Below are 18,577 nucleotides of genomic sequence, written 5' to 3' on the forward strand. Positions count from 1 at the left end.
CTCCTTATATGCCATATATAGGATCCGTATTAATGGTATATGCCACATATTTCAAATATGTCCAATTAAGGATAATCCGACCCTCTAATACTTCTTGGACTTTACCATAACACTTTCAAAAAGCCACTGAGCAGTGTTCAACACTCTAAAGAGTGTTTGGGGTAGGTAATTGACCAGTCATGAGCTGCAGAGTTCTCCCCTCACTCTCCTCTGCATAGCAGCCTGACCAGTCATTGATGAAAGAGTCAGCAGTCATGTTTTATCATGCATTCTCTCTTTACATGCAGAACAAACTGACTATATAATGAGAAAAGTATATCTCCGTGCATAAATGTATAAAGTTTTCATTACTCTTTACTACAAGAATTACATTACATTATTCTTGAGGGTTGTATACAGAGAATGTACCAACAGTTATGCAGGCACATGTATTCTCTCCCCTGCACAGAGACTCGATGACTTTCTCCATGTTATATCCACCTAGGAGAAGAAACCAACATTTATGTACTTAAGATCACTTTTTTACAGTGCAAGATGACCTGACCCCCAGATCGTGCCCATGTGAGGGAATAGCAACTTAGGTTATGTACCATCACATATCTCTTTCTCTCGTGCAGAGCGACCTGATCCACCAGGTCATGTCCACGTGAGGGAAGTGACCAGTCGTCATGTCACCTTAGCCTGGGCCCCACCTTTTGATGGAAATTCCCCTCTAACCCATTACCTTCTGCAACACTGGCCTGCCCACCACGCCTCCCCCACTGCCATTAACACTACGCTCCTCAAGGACCTGACTCAAGCCACGTTGAAGGTAAGTCACACCAGCAGCTCCACCAGGACCAATAACTATTAAGTCACGCTAAACACGTATGTTGCTCCAGGAGGACCTGATCTACGCTGTTTAAGGTATTTATTAATATCTTCACCTGGATCTACCTCAAGCTAATTTGAAAGTAGAACACTCCAGCTTAAGCAGATGTCTCAAGCCTAATAGAGGGTGTCACACCAGATGCTGCATGACTTGACTTATGATACACAGAGAGTAAGATCCTCAGTGCCAATATGATTCCTGCCGAAATACTGTTAACCTTCCCCATGCTTGTCATAAACACTTCACTCCAGTATGTGTCGCCTATCATAGATAATGCATGAAAACAACAGAAAGTGAGGTAATCATTCCCAAAGCCTCTCAAAATTGAACAGAAAACAGTGAAAGACGATCTGCTCAGTCTCTCAGCCTAGAAGCCGGTGTTCAGTACCTAACTCTTGATTCATCTTAGCGAGACTCAACAAGAGAAGAATATTGAGGCTAATTACCTTATTTTCCACTGTCTTCTGTATATTGTTTTCCCAAGCTGAGGGACTGATTACTTCTGCTACCCTACTACATCATTTCTGTAGTGAACTGAAAATGCCGGTGACTGGCAAAAGTCTTCAAATGAAGTTTCAAACGTTTTGCACTTTTGTCTAATACTTCATCTCCTCTACATTGTAAATTATTGAAATGAAACCGTAAACATATCAAGGAGGTTTGTCCAGTGGGAGAGGGAGAAGGAAGAACGGGGAAAGAGGAAGAGCTTTTAGGGCTGTAGATGAAACGAGCAAATAAACTGATATTGTGCAGCTTGGTAGTAAATACTATAAATCATGAGCAATCCTAAAATGCAAATGTTTCATTAATATGCAAAGCATACGTTTATTATTATTATTATTATTATTATTATTATTTTTTTTGCAAATGCTGAGATCTGTATAAGATGAGAATATTTCTTTTAATAATTATGTATGCAAAAGGCAGAAGAGAAGTGCACATCACAGTGGACGGTGGTGGGTGAAGGAGTCGCTCCAGACCACCTACCATCACTCTCCTTGTGCTGGTGGGTGAAGGAGTCGCTCCAGACCACCTACCATCACTCTCCTTGTGCTGGTGGGTGAAGGTGGTGCTGCTGACCACCTACCATCACTCTCCTTGTGCTGGTGGGTGAAGGAGTCGCTCCAGACCACCTACCATCACTCTCCTTGTGCTGGTGGGTGAAGGTGGTGCTGCTGACCACCTACCATCACTCTCCTTGTGCTGGTGGGTGAAGGTGGTGCTGCTGACCACCTACCATCACTCTCCTTGTGCTGGTGGGTGAAGGAGTCGCTCCAGACCACCTACCATCACTCTCCTTGACCACCTACCATCACTCTCCTTGTGCTGGTGGGTGAAGGTGGTGCTGCTGACCACCTACCATCACTCTCCTTGTGCTGGTGGGTGAAGGAGTTGCTCCAGACCACCTACCATCACTCTCCTTGTGCTGGTGGGTGAAGGAGTCGCTCCTGACCACCTACCATCATTCTCCTTGTGCTGGTGGGTGAAGGTGGTGCTGCTGACCACCTATCATCACTCTCCTTGTGCTGGTGGGTGAAGGAGTTGCTCCAGACCACCTACTATCACTCTCCTTGTGCTGGTGGGTGAAGGAGTCGCTCCAGACCACTTACCAACACTCTCCTTGTGCTGGTGGATGAAGGTGGTGCTGCTGACCACCTACCATCACTCTCCTTGTGCTGGTGGGTGAAGGAGTCGCTCATGACCACCTACCATCATTCTCCTTGTGCTGGTGGGTGAAGGTGGTGCTGCTGACCACCTACCATCACTCTCCTTGTGCTGGTGGGTGAAGGAGTTGCTCCAGACCACCTACTATCACTCTCCTTGTGCTGGTGGGTGAAGGAGTCGCTCCAGACCACCTACCATCACTCTCCTTGTGCTCGTGGGTGAAGGAGTCGCTCCAGACCACTTACCATCACTCTCCTTGTGCTGGTGGGTGAAGGAGGTGCTGCTGACCACCTACCATCACTCTCCTTATGCTGGTGGGTGAAGGAGTTACTCCTGACCACCTACCATCACTGTCCTTGTGCTGGTGGGTGAAGGTGGTGCTGCTGACCACCTACCATCACTCTCCTTGTGCTGGTGGGTGAAGGAGTCGCTCCAGACCACCTACCATCACTCTCCTTGTGCTGGTGGGTGAAGGAGTCGCTCCAGACCACTTACCATCACTCTCCTTGTGCTGGTGGGTGAAGGTGGTGCTGCTGACCACCTACCATCACTCTCCTTGTGCTGGTGGGTGAAGGAGTCGCTCCAGACCACCTACCATCACTCTCCTTGTGCTGGTGGGTGAAGGTGGTGCTGCTGACCACCTACCATCACTCTCCTTGTGCTGGTGGGTGAAGGTGGTGCTGCTGACCACCTACCATCACTCTCCTTGTGCTGGTGGGTGAAGGAGTTGCTCCTGACCACCTACCATCACTCTCCTTGTGCTGGTGGGTGAAGGTGGTGCTGCTGACCACCTACCATCACTCTCCTTGTGCTGGTGGGTGAAGGAGTTGCTACAGACCACCTACCATCACTCTCCTTGTGCTGGTGGGTGAAGGAGTCGCTCCTGACCACCTACCATCATTCTCCTTGTGCTGGTGGGTGAAGGTGGTGCTGCTGACCACCTATCATCACTCTCCTTGTGCTGGTGGGTGAAGGAGTTGCTCCAGACCACCTACTATCACTCTCCTTGTGCTGGTGGGTGAAGGAGTCGCTCCAGACCACTTACCAACACTCTCCTTGTGCTGGTGGATGAAGGTGGTGCTGCTGACCAACTACCATCACTCTCCTTGTGCTGGTGGGTGAAGGAGTCGCTCATGACCACCTACCATCATTCTCCTTGTGCTGGTGGGTGAAGGTGGTGCTGCTGACCACCTACCATCACTCTCCTTGTGCTGGTGGGTGAAGGAGTTGCTCCAGACCACCTACTATCACTCTCCTTGTGCTGGTGGGTGAAGGAGTCGCTCCAGACCACCTACCATCACTCTCCTTGTGCTCGTGGGTGAAGGAGTCGCTCCAGACCACTTTCCATCACTCTCCTTGTGCTGGTGGGTGAAGGAGGTGCTGCTGACCACCTACCATCACTCTCCTTATGCTGGTGGGTGAAGGAGTTGCTCCTGACCACCTACCATCACTCTCCTTGTGCTGATGGGTGAAGGAGTTACTCCTGACCACCTACCATCACTGTCCTTGTGCTGGTGGGTGAAGGAGTTGCTCCTGACCACCTACCATCACTCTCCTTGTGCTGATGGGTGAAGGAGTTACTCCTGACCACCTACCATCACTTTCCTTGTGCTGGTGGGTGAAGGAGTTGCTCCAGACCACCTACCATCACTCTCCTTGTACTGGTGGGTGAAGGAGTCGCTCCAGACCACCTACCATCACTCTCCTTGTGCTGGTGGGTGAAGGAGTCACTCCAGACCACCTTCCATCACTCTCCTTGTGCTGGTGGGTGAAGGTGGTGCTGTTGACCACCTACAATCACTCTCCTTGTGCTGGTGGGTGAAGGTGGTGCTGTTGACCACCTACCATCACTCTCCTTGTGCTGGTGGGTGAAGGAGTCGCTCCTGACCACCTACCATCACTCTCCTTGTGCTGGTGGGTGAAGGTGGTGCTGCTGACCACCTACCATCACTCTCCTTGTGCTGGTGGGTGAAGGAGTCGCTCCTGACCACCTACCATCACTCTCCTTGTGCTGGTGGGTGAAGGAGTTGCTCCAGACCACCTACCATCACTCTCCTTGTGCTGGTGGGTGAAGGAGTCGCTCCAGACCACCTACCATCACTCTCCTTGTGCTGGTGGGTGAAGGAGTCGCTCCTGACCACCTACCATCACTCTCCTTGTGCTGGTGGGTGAAGGTGGTGCTGCTGATCACCTACCATCACTCTCCTTGTGCTGGTGGGTGAAGGAGTCGCTCCTGACCACCTACCATCACTCTCCTTGTGCTGGTGGGTGAAGGTGGTGCTGCTGATCACCTACCATCACTCTCCTTGTGCTGATGGGTGAAGGAGTTACTCCTGACCACCTACCATCACTGTCCTTGTGCTGGTGGGTGAAGGTGGTGCTGCTGACCACCTACCATCACTCTCCTTGTGCTGGTGGGTGAAGGAGTCGCTCCAGACCACCTACCATCACTCTCCTTGTGCTGGTGGGTGAAGGAGTCGCTCCAGACCACTTACCATCACTCTCCTTGTGCTGGTGGGTGAAGGTGGTGCTGCTGACCACCTACCATCACTCTCCTTGTGCTGGTGGGTGAAGGAGTCGCTCCAGACCACCTACCATCACTCTCCTTGTGCTGGTGGGTGAAGGTGGTGCTGCTGACCACCTACCATCACTCTCCTTGTGCTGGTGGGTGAAGGTGGTGCTGCTGACCACCTACCATCACTCTCCTTGTGCTGGTGGGTGAAGGAGTTGCTCCTGACCACCTACCATCACTCTCCTTGTGCTGGTGGGTGAAGGTGGTGCTGCTGACCACCTACCATCACTCTCCTTGTGCTGGTGGGTGAAGGAGTTGCTCCAGACCACCTACCATCACTCTCCTTGTGCTGGTGGGTGAAGGAGTCGCTCCTGACCACCTACCATCATTCTCCTTGTGCTGGTGGGTGAAGGTGGTGCTGCTGACCACCTATCATCACTCTCCTTGTGCTGGTGGGTGAAGGAGTTGCTCCAGACCACCTACTATCACTCTCCTTGTGCTGGTGGGTGAAGGAGTCGCTCCAGACCACTTACCAACACTCTCCTTGTGCTGGTGGATGAAGGTGGTGCTGCTGACCACCTACCATCACTCTCCTTGTGCTGGTGGGTGAAGGAGTCGCTCATGACCACCTACCATCATTCTCCTTGTGCTGGTGGGTGAAGGTGGTGCTGGTGACCACCTACCATCACTCTCCTTGTGCTGGTGGGTGAAGGAGTTGCTCCAGACCACCTACTATCACTCTCCTTGTGCTGGTGGGTGAAGGAGTCGCTCCAGACCACCTACCATCACTCTCCGTGTGCTCGTGGGTGAAGGAGTCGCTCCAGACCACTTACCATCACTCTCCTTGTGCTGGTGGGTGAAGGAGGTGCTGCTGACCACCTACCATCACTCTCCTTATGCTGGTGGGTGAAGGAGTTGCTCCTGACCACCTACCATCACTCTCCTTGTGCTGATGGGTGAAGGAGTTACTCCTGACCACCTACCATCACTGTCCTTGTGCTGGTGGGTGAAGGTGGTGCTGCTGACCACCTACCATCACTCTCCTTGTGCTGGTGGGTGAAGGAGTCGCTCCAGACCACCTACCATCACTCTCCTTGTGCTGGTGGGTGAAGGAGTCGCTCCAGACCACTTACCATCACTCTCCTTGTGCTGGTGGGTGAAGGTGGTGCTGCTGACCACCTACCATCACTCTCCTTGTGCTGGTGGGTGAAGGAGTCGCTCCTAACCACCTACCATCACTTTCCTTGTGCTGGTGGGTGAAGGAGTTGCTCCAGACCACCTACCATCACTCTCCTTGTACTGGTGGGTGAAGGAGTCGCTCCAGACCACCTACCATCACTCTCCTTGTGCTGGTGGGTGAAGGAGTCGCTCCAGACCACCTTCCATCACTCTCCTTGTGCTGGTGGGTGAAGGTGGTGCTGTTGACCACCTACAATCACTCTCCTTGTGCTGGTGGGTGAAGGTGGTGCTGTTGACCACCTACCATCACTCTCCTTGTGCTGGTGGGTGAAGGAGTCGCTCCTGACCACCTACCATCACTCTCCTTGTGCTGGTGGGTGAAGGTGGTGCTGCTGACCACCTACCATCACTCTGCTTGTGCTGGTGGGTGAAGGAGTCGCTCCTGACCACCTACCATCACTCTCCTTGTGCTGGTGGGTGAAGGAGTTGCTCCAGACCACCTACCATCACTCTCCTTGTACTGGTGGGTGAAGGAGTCGCTCCAGACCACCTACCATCACTCTCCTTGTGCTGGTGGGTGAAGGAGTCGCTCCTGACCACCTACCATCACTCTCCTTGTGCTGGTGGGTGAAGGTGGTGCTGCTGATCACCTACCATCACTCTCCTTGTGCTGGTGGGTGAAGGAGTCGCTCCTGACCACCTACCATCACTCTCCTTGTGCTGGTGGGTGAAGGTGGTGCTGCTGATCACCTACCATCACTCTCCTTGTGCTGGTGGGTGAAGGAGTCTCTCCTGACCACCTACCATCACTCTCCTTGTGCTGGTGGGTGAAGGTGGTGCTGCTGATCACCTACCATCACTCTCCTTGTGCTGGTGGGTGAAGGAGTCGCTCCTGACCACCTACCATCACTCTCCTTGTGCTGGTGGGTGAAGGTGGTGCTGCTGATCACCTACCATCACTCTCCTTGTGCTGGTGGGTGAAGGAGTCGCTCCTGACCACCTACCATCACTCTCCTTGTGCTGGTGGGTGAAGGTGGTGCTGCTGACCACCTACCATCACTCTCCTTGTGCTGGTGGGTGAAGGTGGTGCTGCTGACCACCTACCATCACTCTCCTTGTGCTGGTGGGTGAAGGTGGTGCTGCTGACCACCTACCATCACTCTCCTTGTGCTGGTGGGTGAAGGTGGTGCTGCTGATCACCTACCATCACTCTCCTTTTGCCATATATTTGATCCACAACTTTTCATTCAAGTTTTACGACGGCGTTCTTTATTTCATATTATCTATGGTTATTAAGGTAGAGCGGTGTAAAATATCCCTTACTCTGAACTATACCTCCACAAAAACGAGATTTTTAAATTTTATAAATCTTATTAAACTAGATGTTTATTGATGGCTGCGTGATCCTGTGTTTTGTAACTCCAGTCCTCAGTGTCTCTAAGCACACGGTAGAAATTGTGTAAGTTGATAATGCAGTTAAATATTATCCTTGAAGATCTTTGAGGAAACTAATATCCAAATTTCTTAAAACTTACATACGTTAGGTAAAAGGACACAAGCGCAACTAATGTCATATTTTATTGTGGCAATGTTTCACTCTCCAGGAGCTTTGTCAAGCCGTACCTAATATATTATCGGCAATTCTACCAACATTACAACCCAAATATAATTTAGTTCTTTCAAAGAGAACAAGAAAGGTCAGTATCCTAAAATACGCAAGATCATTCAACTTGTAGCTGCTCACACTTTGCATTATTAAGAAATTAGCTTGAAATTTCCGACACATTGGGGTTCTCCCACCGAGATTGACCTGAAAAAGTAACATTTTTACGATCAATCACTTTAACACTGTGTTGCGAGAGGCGCGCCCATGTAACAGTTTAGATTCCCCTCCAAACTGTAAATATCCCCATTCTTCCTTCAGAGTGTAGGCACTGTTCTCTCTACCTCCAGGACTCAAGTCCGACTAACAAAATGTTACTATGCTCACACTCCAAAAAACACTTGCCTCCACTTCTATCTAACATTTGCCTTCACTCCTGTCTAAGGTGTCCTGTGGCTTGGTTGGTAACTAACTCAGCTCACATACTTAGCGTGTGTTCTCTAATCCCTGGCACGGGTGGAAACACTGGGCGGCGACCTCTTCCTCTCCTCTCCTCTACAAATTCACACTCCCTGCAAATCATCCGATTTTCTTCCTTCCTCTCTAAATGTCAAAACCACCTCAACAACCCGTCAGGTCTCTGGATAACACTTTTAGTAATTCTGCATAATATTCATACCACATATTGCCCTCAGACATGACGTCTTCACTGCCTCCATCCTCCTCTCGTAGGAACACACCTCTATACTCTCATATATTCCTCTCTTCGCCTTCATGGATGACGTTCTTAGTCTCCACAGATGCCTCAGTGCATTACCCACCTTTTTCCCTTCAAGAAATTTGTGGGTTACCTCGTCTCTCATTGACCCATCTGCCGACATGTCTACTCCCAAATATCTGAACACATTTTGTTCCTCCATACTCCTTCCTTCCAATCTGATATCCAGTTATCCATTACCAAACTTGTTTGTTACCCTTATCACCTTGCTTTGCTATGTTCACTTTTAATTTCCTTCATTTACATACCCTCCTAAATTCATCCACCAACCCTCGCAACTTCTCTTCAGAATCTCCCAAAAACAGTGTCATCAGTAAAAAACTGTGAAAAGTCTCTTTTTGTGTTAGATTCTTTATATTTTAATCCCACAACTCATCCATTTACCTCTTTTACAACTCGATCTATATGTACGTTAAACACCCACGGTGACATCAGCCCAGTCTATGGCCTAATTTTAGTGGGGAATAATCTCCCTCTCTTCTACATGCCTTAACCGAGTCTCAATATCCTTGTAAAACCTTAACAGCATTCAGTAACCTACCACCTATTTCATTCACTTGCATCATCTACATTATTTCCCTACCCACCATATCTCATGCCTCTTCTAAATCCATGAAAGCAAAGAATATTTCCTAACATTTATCTAAATATTGTTAACTTTTGTTTCAAATTCCCTGCTCTCCGCCTTAACCTTAATTCTTCCACTAATATCTGTACCATACAGTCTACATGGTATACTCAATACTCTTATTTCCCTACAGTTTTTAAACTTTAGTTCGTCTCCTTCATTTATAAAAAGGAAGTATGAACGTAACACAAACAACCCGCATATAAGAAAATGTTTATGACTACGTTTCTGTCAGTCTTGAGCGATTCACAAGTCACAAGTTGTCTCTGAATCCATAGGTACCTTCCCCTCTCTCATACATTTATTGAACAAAAATACTAACAACTCCAAAACTGTATTGTCCCCCTGATTTTAATGTTTTTATCATGATCCCACCAATCTCAGCTGCTTGACCTACTTTCATTTTACTCACTGCCTCACGCGTTTCCTCTACACCTATATCTGACTCTCCTCACTCCTAAAGGATTTTGCACATCTTTGTACTATGAATTGAATAAAATCACTGCCTCATTTTTCTTTCGTCAATCTATAATAGTGTCTCAAAGTGTTCCACGCATCTTCCCAAATCCTAAAACTCCCCTGCTCTGTTGTTATCTGCCAGATCCATTTGTTCCATAGGCTTCCTCGACCTGTTAATCTCACTCCAAAACTTTTTTCTAGTCTTAGCAAAATTTGTTGTCTGAACCTAGCTCTCTCTCATTTTGCATTCCTTAAATTTAACCTCTCTATTACTCCCCATGTACCCTCCCCCCTACTTAAATTACTTTTTCAATGTAAAAACTTGCAGCTCTCTTTTCCATTATTCCACCAATCGCTCCTCTTCCCCCCCGCGCCCACCCTCCTATATCCACAAACTTTGCTGCACATCCTAACACTGCATTCTTAAATATACCCCACACCTCTTCAACCTTATTACCTATACTCTCACTAGCCCATCTTTCTACCAATAGTTTCATATCTTTTACCCTATCTCCTCCTTTGGTTTAGAAACTTTCATTTCTCTCTTGTTCGCTGGTGCCAATTTCCTTGTACCCCATCCACTTGCAACTGCCACTGTAGCTACAACTAATTCATCATCTAATACATCGGTTGCCTTTTATATACGTGCACATCCATATGCCTACCCAGCAAACTTTTATCCACCAATATATAGTCCAACAAACTATTGTCATTATACCTTATATCAAATTTCATATACTTATCTATCCTCCTTTTCTTAAAATATGCATTACCTATTACCAAATCTCTTTCTATACAAGTTCGGTCAAAGGACACCCGTTATCATTTACCTCTGGCACCCCACACTTACCTACTACGCTCTCTACAGCAATTGTTCCCACTAATTTACTTTCCCTAGTAAAGCATTTAAGGCAGATGATCATGATAAAGAATTCGATATTATTTTGGGGGGATTTTAGAAAAGCTTTTGATGGAAAACCACACATAAGACTGTTAAAGAAAATAACAGCTCATAGAATTGAGGAAAAAAAGTCCTATCATGCATCGAATGGTGGCTAACAGGAAGCAAAAGGTGTGCATAAATGGGTGAATTCTGAGTGGGGATCAGTAACAAGTGGCGTTCCACAGGAATCAACTTTAGGTCCTGTATTCTTCATGTTATGCAATAATGACTTTGATGAGGGAATAACAAGTGATATGAGCAAATTCACTGATGACACGAAAATAGACGTAATAATTATTTCAGCGGGACATGTGACTGAACTTCTGGAAGATTTAGACAAAACCATAACTTGATCTGAAAAGTCGCAGATGGTGTTCAGTGCAGATAAATGCAAAGTCCTGAAGAACGATAATGTATAAAACCCAAGCACTTATAAACTAAGTATTACTTTAGTACTTTAGTAGTACTTAATACTACTTTAGTCTTTCTGAACGTAATGAAAGAAATATATTTCATTGTGTTTGTTATTAAATTATTGTAAACTTATCTAAAATATATTTACTTGGATTAGGCTAAATTAAATTATGCTTCTTATAATAAGGTTAGGTAAGTGTGTGTGTGTGTGTGTGTGTGTGTGTGTGTGTGTGTGTGTGTGTGTGTGTGTGTGTGTGTGTGTGTACTCACCTAGTTGTGGTTGTAGGGCTCGAGTCACAGCTCCTGGCCCCGCCTCTTCACTAGTCGCTACTAGGTCACTGTTCCTGCTCCATGAGCTCTATCATAACTCTTCTTAAAGCTATGTATGGATTCTGCCTCTACTACATCGCTTTCCAGACTATTCCATTTCCTGACAACTCTGTGACTGAAGAAATACTTCCTAACATCCTTGTGATTCATCTGAGTCTTCAACTTCCAACTGTGGCCCCTCGTGCCTCTGCATGGGACCTGTCACCTCCTCCCCTCTCTTACTGCTATCCCTGCTCCCAGTAGCTCTCCCCCTTCATTCTTCAACCTTGCTTGGTGGACTGATAGGCCCTTAACATAAGTCTTGTCTACTTCCTTTCTACTGGGCTCCTCGTTCAGTAAGAGTATACCTGCTTCAGATGCTATGTCTCCTCTGGGCAATACCCCTGTAACTTGCTTCAGCCTATTTACCACATATTCTAGGGCCCGTATCCTGGCTTCCACGGCTTTGGCTTGTGACTCCTATTTCTTCTTCTCTGCCTCCATCCTTTTCTCCATTTTCACAGAAAGTTCAGCTAATTTGCTCTCCCACTCTTGTTCCATCCTTTTACATTGCTCTTCCATCCATTCTTCCTTACCAGGACTATCTTCCTCTGATCTCCTGAACCTTCGACTTTCCCTCTGAGCCACCACAATTTTTTTTAATGGGTTAGGTGTTGTAATGTGTCTGTGTGCTGTTTGTGTGTGTGGGGGGTGGGGTAGTTGTAAGGGTGAGAGAGATGAGAGAGAGGAATGGGGAGAGAGTGATGTGGAGGTGGATAGAGAGTGGGAAGGGAGGTAAAAGGAGAGGGAGAAAAAGGGGGGGAAGGAGGGGGAGGAGGGAAAAGCGAGAGAGGGGAAATGGGGGTGGAGAGGAAGAGAAAGGATCGAGAGTGGGAAAGGCAAAAGGGGGGAGAGGAAGAAGTAAGGCTGGAATGCTGCTGTACACTAACGGCCCCCTTCAAGGCTGGCGACATTGCAGATCTGGAGAGTGTACAAAGAACTTTCACGGCACACGTAAGTATGATAAGGCACCTAAACTACTGGGAACGGTTGAAGGTCCTTGATCCGTTTTTCTTCGAACGCAGGAGAGAGAGATACATGATAATATACACTTGGAATGTCCTGGAGGGATTTGTACCAAACATGCACACGAAAATCACTTCACATGAAAGCAAAAGACTCGGCAGGAGATGCAACGAGTACATTGAGAGACAACACCATAAGTGTCAGGGGCCCAAGAGAGTTCAATAGCCTCCCAGCATACATAAGGAGGATTACCAATAGACCATTGGCTGTCTTCAAGAAGGCACCTGAAGTCAGTACCTGACCAACCGGGCTGTGGTTCGTACGTCAGCTTGCGTGCGGACAGCAGTAACAGCCTGGTTGATCAGACCCTGATCCATCATGAGGCCTGGTCTCAGAAGGGGCCGCGGGGGCGTTGACCCCCGAAACCCTCTCCAGGTAAACTCCAGCTAAACTCCACAGACGCACCACTCACCCTTTTCCCCTCATCAGTTCTATGATTCACCTGATCTTTCATAGACCCATCCGCTGACACGTCCACTCCTAAATATCTGAATACATTCACCTCCTCCGTACTCTCGCCTGCCAATCTTTCGTCACCTAATCTTTTTGTTATCCTCATAACCTTACTCTTTCATATATTCACTTTTAATTTTCTTCTTTTACATACCCTACCAAATTCATCCACCAACCTCTGCAACTTCTCTTCAGAATCTCCCAAGAGCACAGTGTCATCAGCAAAAAGCAACTGTGACAACTCCCACTTTATGTGTGATTCTTTATCTTTTAACTCCACGCCTCTTGCCAAGACCCTCACATTTACTTCTCTTACAAACCCATCTATAAATATATTGAACAACCACGGTGACATCACACGTCCTTGTCTAAGGCCTACTTTTACTGGGAAATAATCTCACTCTTTCATACATACTCTAACTTGAGCCTCACTATCCTCGTAAAAACTCTTCACTGCTTTCAGTAACCTACCTCCTACACCATACACTTACAACTTCTGTCACATTGCCCCCCTATCCACCCTGTCAAACGCCTTTTCCAAATCCATAAATGCCACATAAACCTCTTTAGCCTTATCTAAATACTGTTCACCTATATGTTTCTCTGTAAACACTTGGTCTACACACCCCCTACCTATACTAAAACCTCAGTGCGTCATCACGAGCTATGCAATGTTGCAAGGCAGCAACTCAAGGAGTGAAGGTAAGTTTTCTTAGAGTGAGGGTCTGTCACCATATATATATATATATATATATATATATATATATATATATATATATATATATATATATATATATATATATATATATATATATATAATACATATATAATATATATATATATATATATATATATATATATATATATATATATATATATATATATATATATATATATTATATATATATATATATATATATATATATATATATATATATATATATATATATATATATATATATATATATATATATATATATATATATATATATATATATATATATATATATATATATATATACATATATATTTTATTTTATTATCACACTGGCCGATTCCCACCAAGGCAGGGTGGCCCGAAAAAGAAAAACTTTCACCATCATTCACTCCATCACTGTCTTGACAGAAGGGTGCTTTACACTACAGTTTTTAAACTGCAACATTAACACCCCTCCTTCAGAATGCAGGCACTGTACTTCCCATCTCCAGGACTCAAGTCCGGCCTGCCGGTTTCATTGAATCCCTTCATAAATGTTACTTTGCTCACACTCCAACAGCACGTCAAGTATTAAAAACCATTTGTCTCCATTCACTCCTTTCAAACACGCTCACGCATGCCTGCTGGAAGTCCAAGCCCCTCGCACACAAAACCTCCTTTACCCCCTCCCTCCAACCTTTCCTAGGCCGACCCCTACCCCGCCTTCTTTCCACTACAGACTGATACACTCTTGAAGTCATTCTGTTTCGCTCCATTCTCTCTACATGTCCGAACCACCTCAACAACCCTTCCTCAGCCCTGTGGACAACAGTTTTGGTAATCCCGCACCTCCTCCTAACTTCCAAACTACGAATTCTCTGCATTATATTCACACCACACATTGCCCTCAGACATGACATCTCCACTGCCTCCAGCCTTCTCCTCGCTGCAACATTCATCACCCATGCTTCACACCCATATAAGAGCGTTGGTAAAACTATACTCTCATACATTCCCCTCTTTGCCTCCAAGGACAAAGTTCTTTGTCTCCACAGACTCCTAAGTGCACCACTCACTCTTTTCCCCTCATCAATTCTATGATTCACCTCATCTTTCATAGACCCATCTGCTGACACGTCCACTCCCAAATATCTGAATACGTTCACCTCCTCCATACTCTCTCCCTCCAATCTGATATTCAGTCTTTCATCACCTAATCTTTTTGTTATCCTCATAACCTTACTCTTTCCTGTATTCACCTTTAATTTTCTTCTTTTGCACACCCTACCAAATTCATCCACCAATCTCTCCAACTTCTCTTCAGAATCTCCCAAGAGCACAGTGTCATCAGCAAAGAGCAGCTGTGACAACTCCCACTTTGTGTGTGATTCTTTATCTTTTAACTCCACGCCTCTTGCCAAGACCCTCGCATTTACTTCTCTTACAACCCCATCTATAAATATATTAAACAACCACGGTGACATCACACATCCTTGTCTAAGGCCTACTTTTACTGGGAAAAAATTTCCCTCTTTCCTACATACTCTAACTTGAGCCTCACTATCCTCGTAAAAACTCTTCACTGCTTTCAGTAACCTACCTCCTACACCACACACTTGCAACATCTGCCACATTGCCCCCCTATCCACCCTGTCATATGCCTTTTCCAAATCCATAAATGGCACAAAGACCTCTTTAGCCTTATCTAAATACTGTTCACTTATATGTTTCACTGTAAACACCTGGTCCAGACACCCCCCCTACCTTTCCTAAAGCCTCCTTGTTCATCTGTTATCCTATTTTCCGTCTTACTCTTAATTCTTTCAATTATAACTCTACCATACACTTTACCAGGTATACTCAACAGACTTATCCCCCTATAATTTTTGCACTCTCTTTTATCTCCTTTGCCTTTATACAAAGGAACTATGCATGCTCTCTGCCAATCCCTAGGTACCTTACCCTCTTCCATACATTTATTAAATAATTGCACCAACCACTCCAAAACTATATCCCCACCTGCTTTTAACATTTCTATCTTTATCCCATCAATCCCAGCTGCCTTACCCCCTTTCATTTTACCTACTGCCTCACGAACTTCCCCCACACTCACAACTAGCTCTTCCTCACTCCTACAAGATGTTATTCCTCCTTGCCCTATACACGAAATCACAGCTTCCCTATCTTCATCAACATTTAACAATTCCTCAAAATATTCCCTCCATCTTCCCAATACCTCTAACTCTCCATTTAATAACTCTCCTCTCCTATTTTTAACTGACAAATCCATTTGTTCTCTAGGCTTTCTTAACTTGTTAATCTCACTCCAAAACTTTTTCTTATTTTCAACAAAATTTGTTGATAACATCTCACCCACTCTCTCATTTGCTCTCTTTTTACATTGCTTCACCACTCTCTTAACCTCTCTCTTTTTCTCCATATACTCTTCCCTCCTTGCATCACTTCTACTTTGCAAAACTTCTCATATGCTAACTTTTTCTCCCTTACTACTCTCTTTACATCATCATTCCACCAATCGCTCCTCTTCCCTCCTGCACCCACTTTCCTGTAACCACAAACTTCTGCTGAACCCTCTAACACTACATTTTTAAACCTACCCCATACCTCTTCGACCCCATTGCCTATGCTCTCATTAGCCCATCTATCCTCCAATAGCTGTTTATATCTTACCCTTACTGCCTCCTCTTTTAGTTTATAAACCTTCACCTCACTCTTCCCTGATGCTTCTATTCTCCTTGTATCCCATCTACCTTTTACTCTCAGTGTAGCTACAACTAGAAAGTGATCTGATATATCTGTGGCCCCTCTATAAACATGTACATACTGAAGTCTACTCAACAGTCTTTTGTCTATTAATACATAATCCAACAAACTACTGTCATTTCGCCCTACATCATATCTTGTATACTTATTTATCCTCTTTTTCTTAAAATATGTATTACCTATAACTAAACCCCTTTCTATACAAAGTTCAATCAAAGGGCTCCCATTATCATTTACACCTGGCACCCCAAACTTACCTACCACACCCTCTCTAAAAGTTTCTCCTACTTTAGCATTCAGGTCCCCTACCACAATTACTCTCTCACTTAGTTCAAAGGCTCCTATACATTCACTTAACATCTCCCAAAATCTCTCTCTCACCTCTGCATTCCTCTCTTCTCCAGGTGCATACACGCTTATTATGACCCACTTCTCGCATCCAACCTTTACTTTAATCCACATAATTCTTGAATTTACACATTCATATTCTCTTTTCTCCTTCCATAACTGATCATTTAACATTACTGCTACCCCTTCCTTTGCTCTAACTCTCTCAGATACTCCAGATTCAATCCCATTTATTTCCCCCCACTGAAACTCTCCTACCCCCTTCAGCTTTGTTTCGCTTAGGGCCAGGACATCCAACTTCTTTTCATTCATAACATCAGCAATCATCTGTTTCTTGTCATCCGCACTACATCCACGCACATTTAAGCATCCCAGTTTTATAAAGTTTTTCTTCTTCTCTTTTTTAGTAAATGTCTACAGGAGAAGGGGTTACTAGCCCATTGCTCCCGGCATTTTAGTCGCCTCATACGACACGCATGGCTTACGGAGGAAAGATTCTTTTCCACTTCCCCATGGACAATAGAAGAAATAAAGAAGAAAAAGAGCTATTTAGAAAAAGGAGAAAAACCTAGATGTATGTATATATATATGCATGTGCGTGTCTGTGAAGTGTGACCAAAGTGTAAGTAGGAGTAGCAAGATATCCCTGTTATCTAGCGTGTTTATGAGAGAGAAAAAGAAACCAGCAATCCTACCATCATGCAAAACAGTTACAGGTTTTTGTTTCACAGTCATCTGGCAGGACGGTAGTACTTCCCTGGGTGGTTGCTGTCTACCAACCTACTACCTACATATATATATATATATACATATATATGTATATATATATAATATATAATATGTATAATATATATATATATATATATATATATATATATATATATATATATATATATATATATATATATATATATGTAAATATAATATACACACATATATATATATATAATATACATATATATATATATATATATAAATATATATATATATATATATATATATATATATATATATATATATATATATATATATAATATACATATATATATATATATATATATATATATATATATATATGCCAAGACTCACTTACTTCTTGAGGTGTGCACCCTCTTTTGACAACCCAACACTCGATGAATATGACGCACACCTGAGATCAACTTTTAAGAAGGCACTGAACCTGTCACTAGAGGATGAGCAATGGGATCAGGCAACCCTCCCAGTGCGACTGGGAGGTATAGGGGTGCGTAAAGCAACGCATGTTGCTTTACCTGCTTTTCTGTCTTCGTGTTTGGCTTCCAGTGCATTAGTCAAGAAGATAGTGCCCGAACACTTGAGAGACTTGGTAGGAGCTCAAGACCCCAGGTTTACTGAAGCAGCAATTCGGTGGGACACCCTTACAGACTCCTCCAGTAGACCAGCTCCTCCCAAACAGCACAAACAGTCCCACTGGGACAAACCGATCATGGAAAAAATCGCCAACACAATGCTCTCCAATGCTTCAGGAAAGAACAAAGCTCGTCTCCTGGCAGTGAAGGCACCACACTCAGGAGATTTCCTGTTAGCTGTTCCCAATTCCTCCCTGGGCACCCGTCTCGACCCACAGGCCATTCGGATTGGTGTTGCTCTTCGCCTAGCCGCCCCCATCCTCACCGAACATAGGTGTATTTGCGGCAGGGCGACAGCTGATCAATTCGGACTCCATGGTCTCGTGTGTCACACAGCAGAAGGGAAGTATGCCAGACATGAGGAGATCAATGACATAATAAAGAGAAGCCTCGCCACAGCCCGTTGCCCAGCTCAACGGGAACCCCAAGTACAGAGGTCTGATGGAAGTCAAAAGCGTCC

General features: G+C 45.1%; 1 protein-coding gene across 1 annotated transcript in view; it reads left to right on the forward strand.

Moving 5' to 3' along the window:
- The window catches only part of LOC128688202 (cell adhesion molecule Dscam2-like), a 297,471-nt gene that overhangs the window by 187,952 nt on the left and 90,942 nt on the right, over nucleotides 1–18,577 (forward strand). Inside the window, exon 12 of the mRNA XM_070086853.1 lies at nucleotides 618–811. Within this exon, the coding sequence (XP_069942954.1) occupies nucleotides 618–811 (194 nt within the window). The remainder of the gene's footprint in view (nucleotides 1–617; nucleotides 812–18,577) is intronic.

Source organism: Cherax quadricarinatus, chromosome 19 (genome assembly GCF_038502225.1).
Source record: "Cherax quadricarinatus isolate ZL_2023a chromosome 19, ASM3850222v1, whole genome shotgun sequence".
NCBI lineage: Eukaryota > Metazoa > Arthropoda > Malacostraca > Decapoda > Parastacidae > Cherax > Cherax quadricarinatus.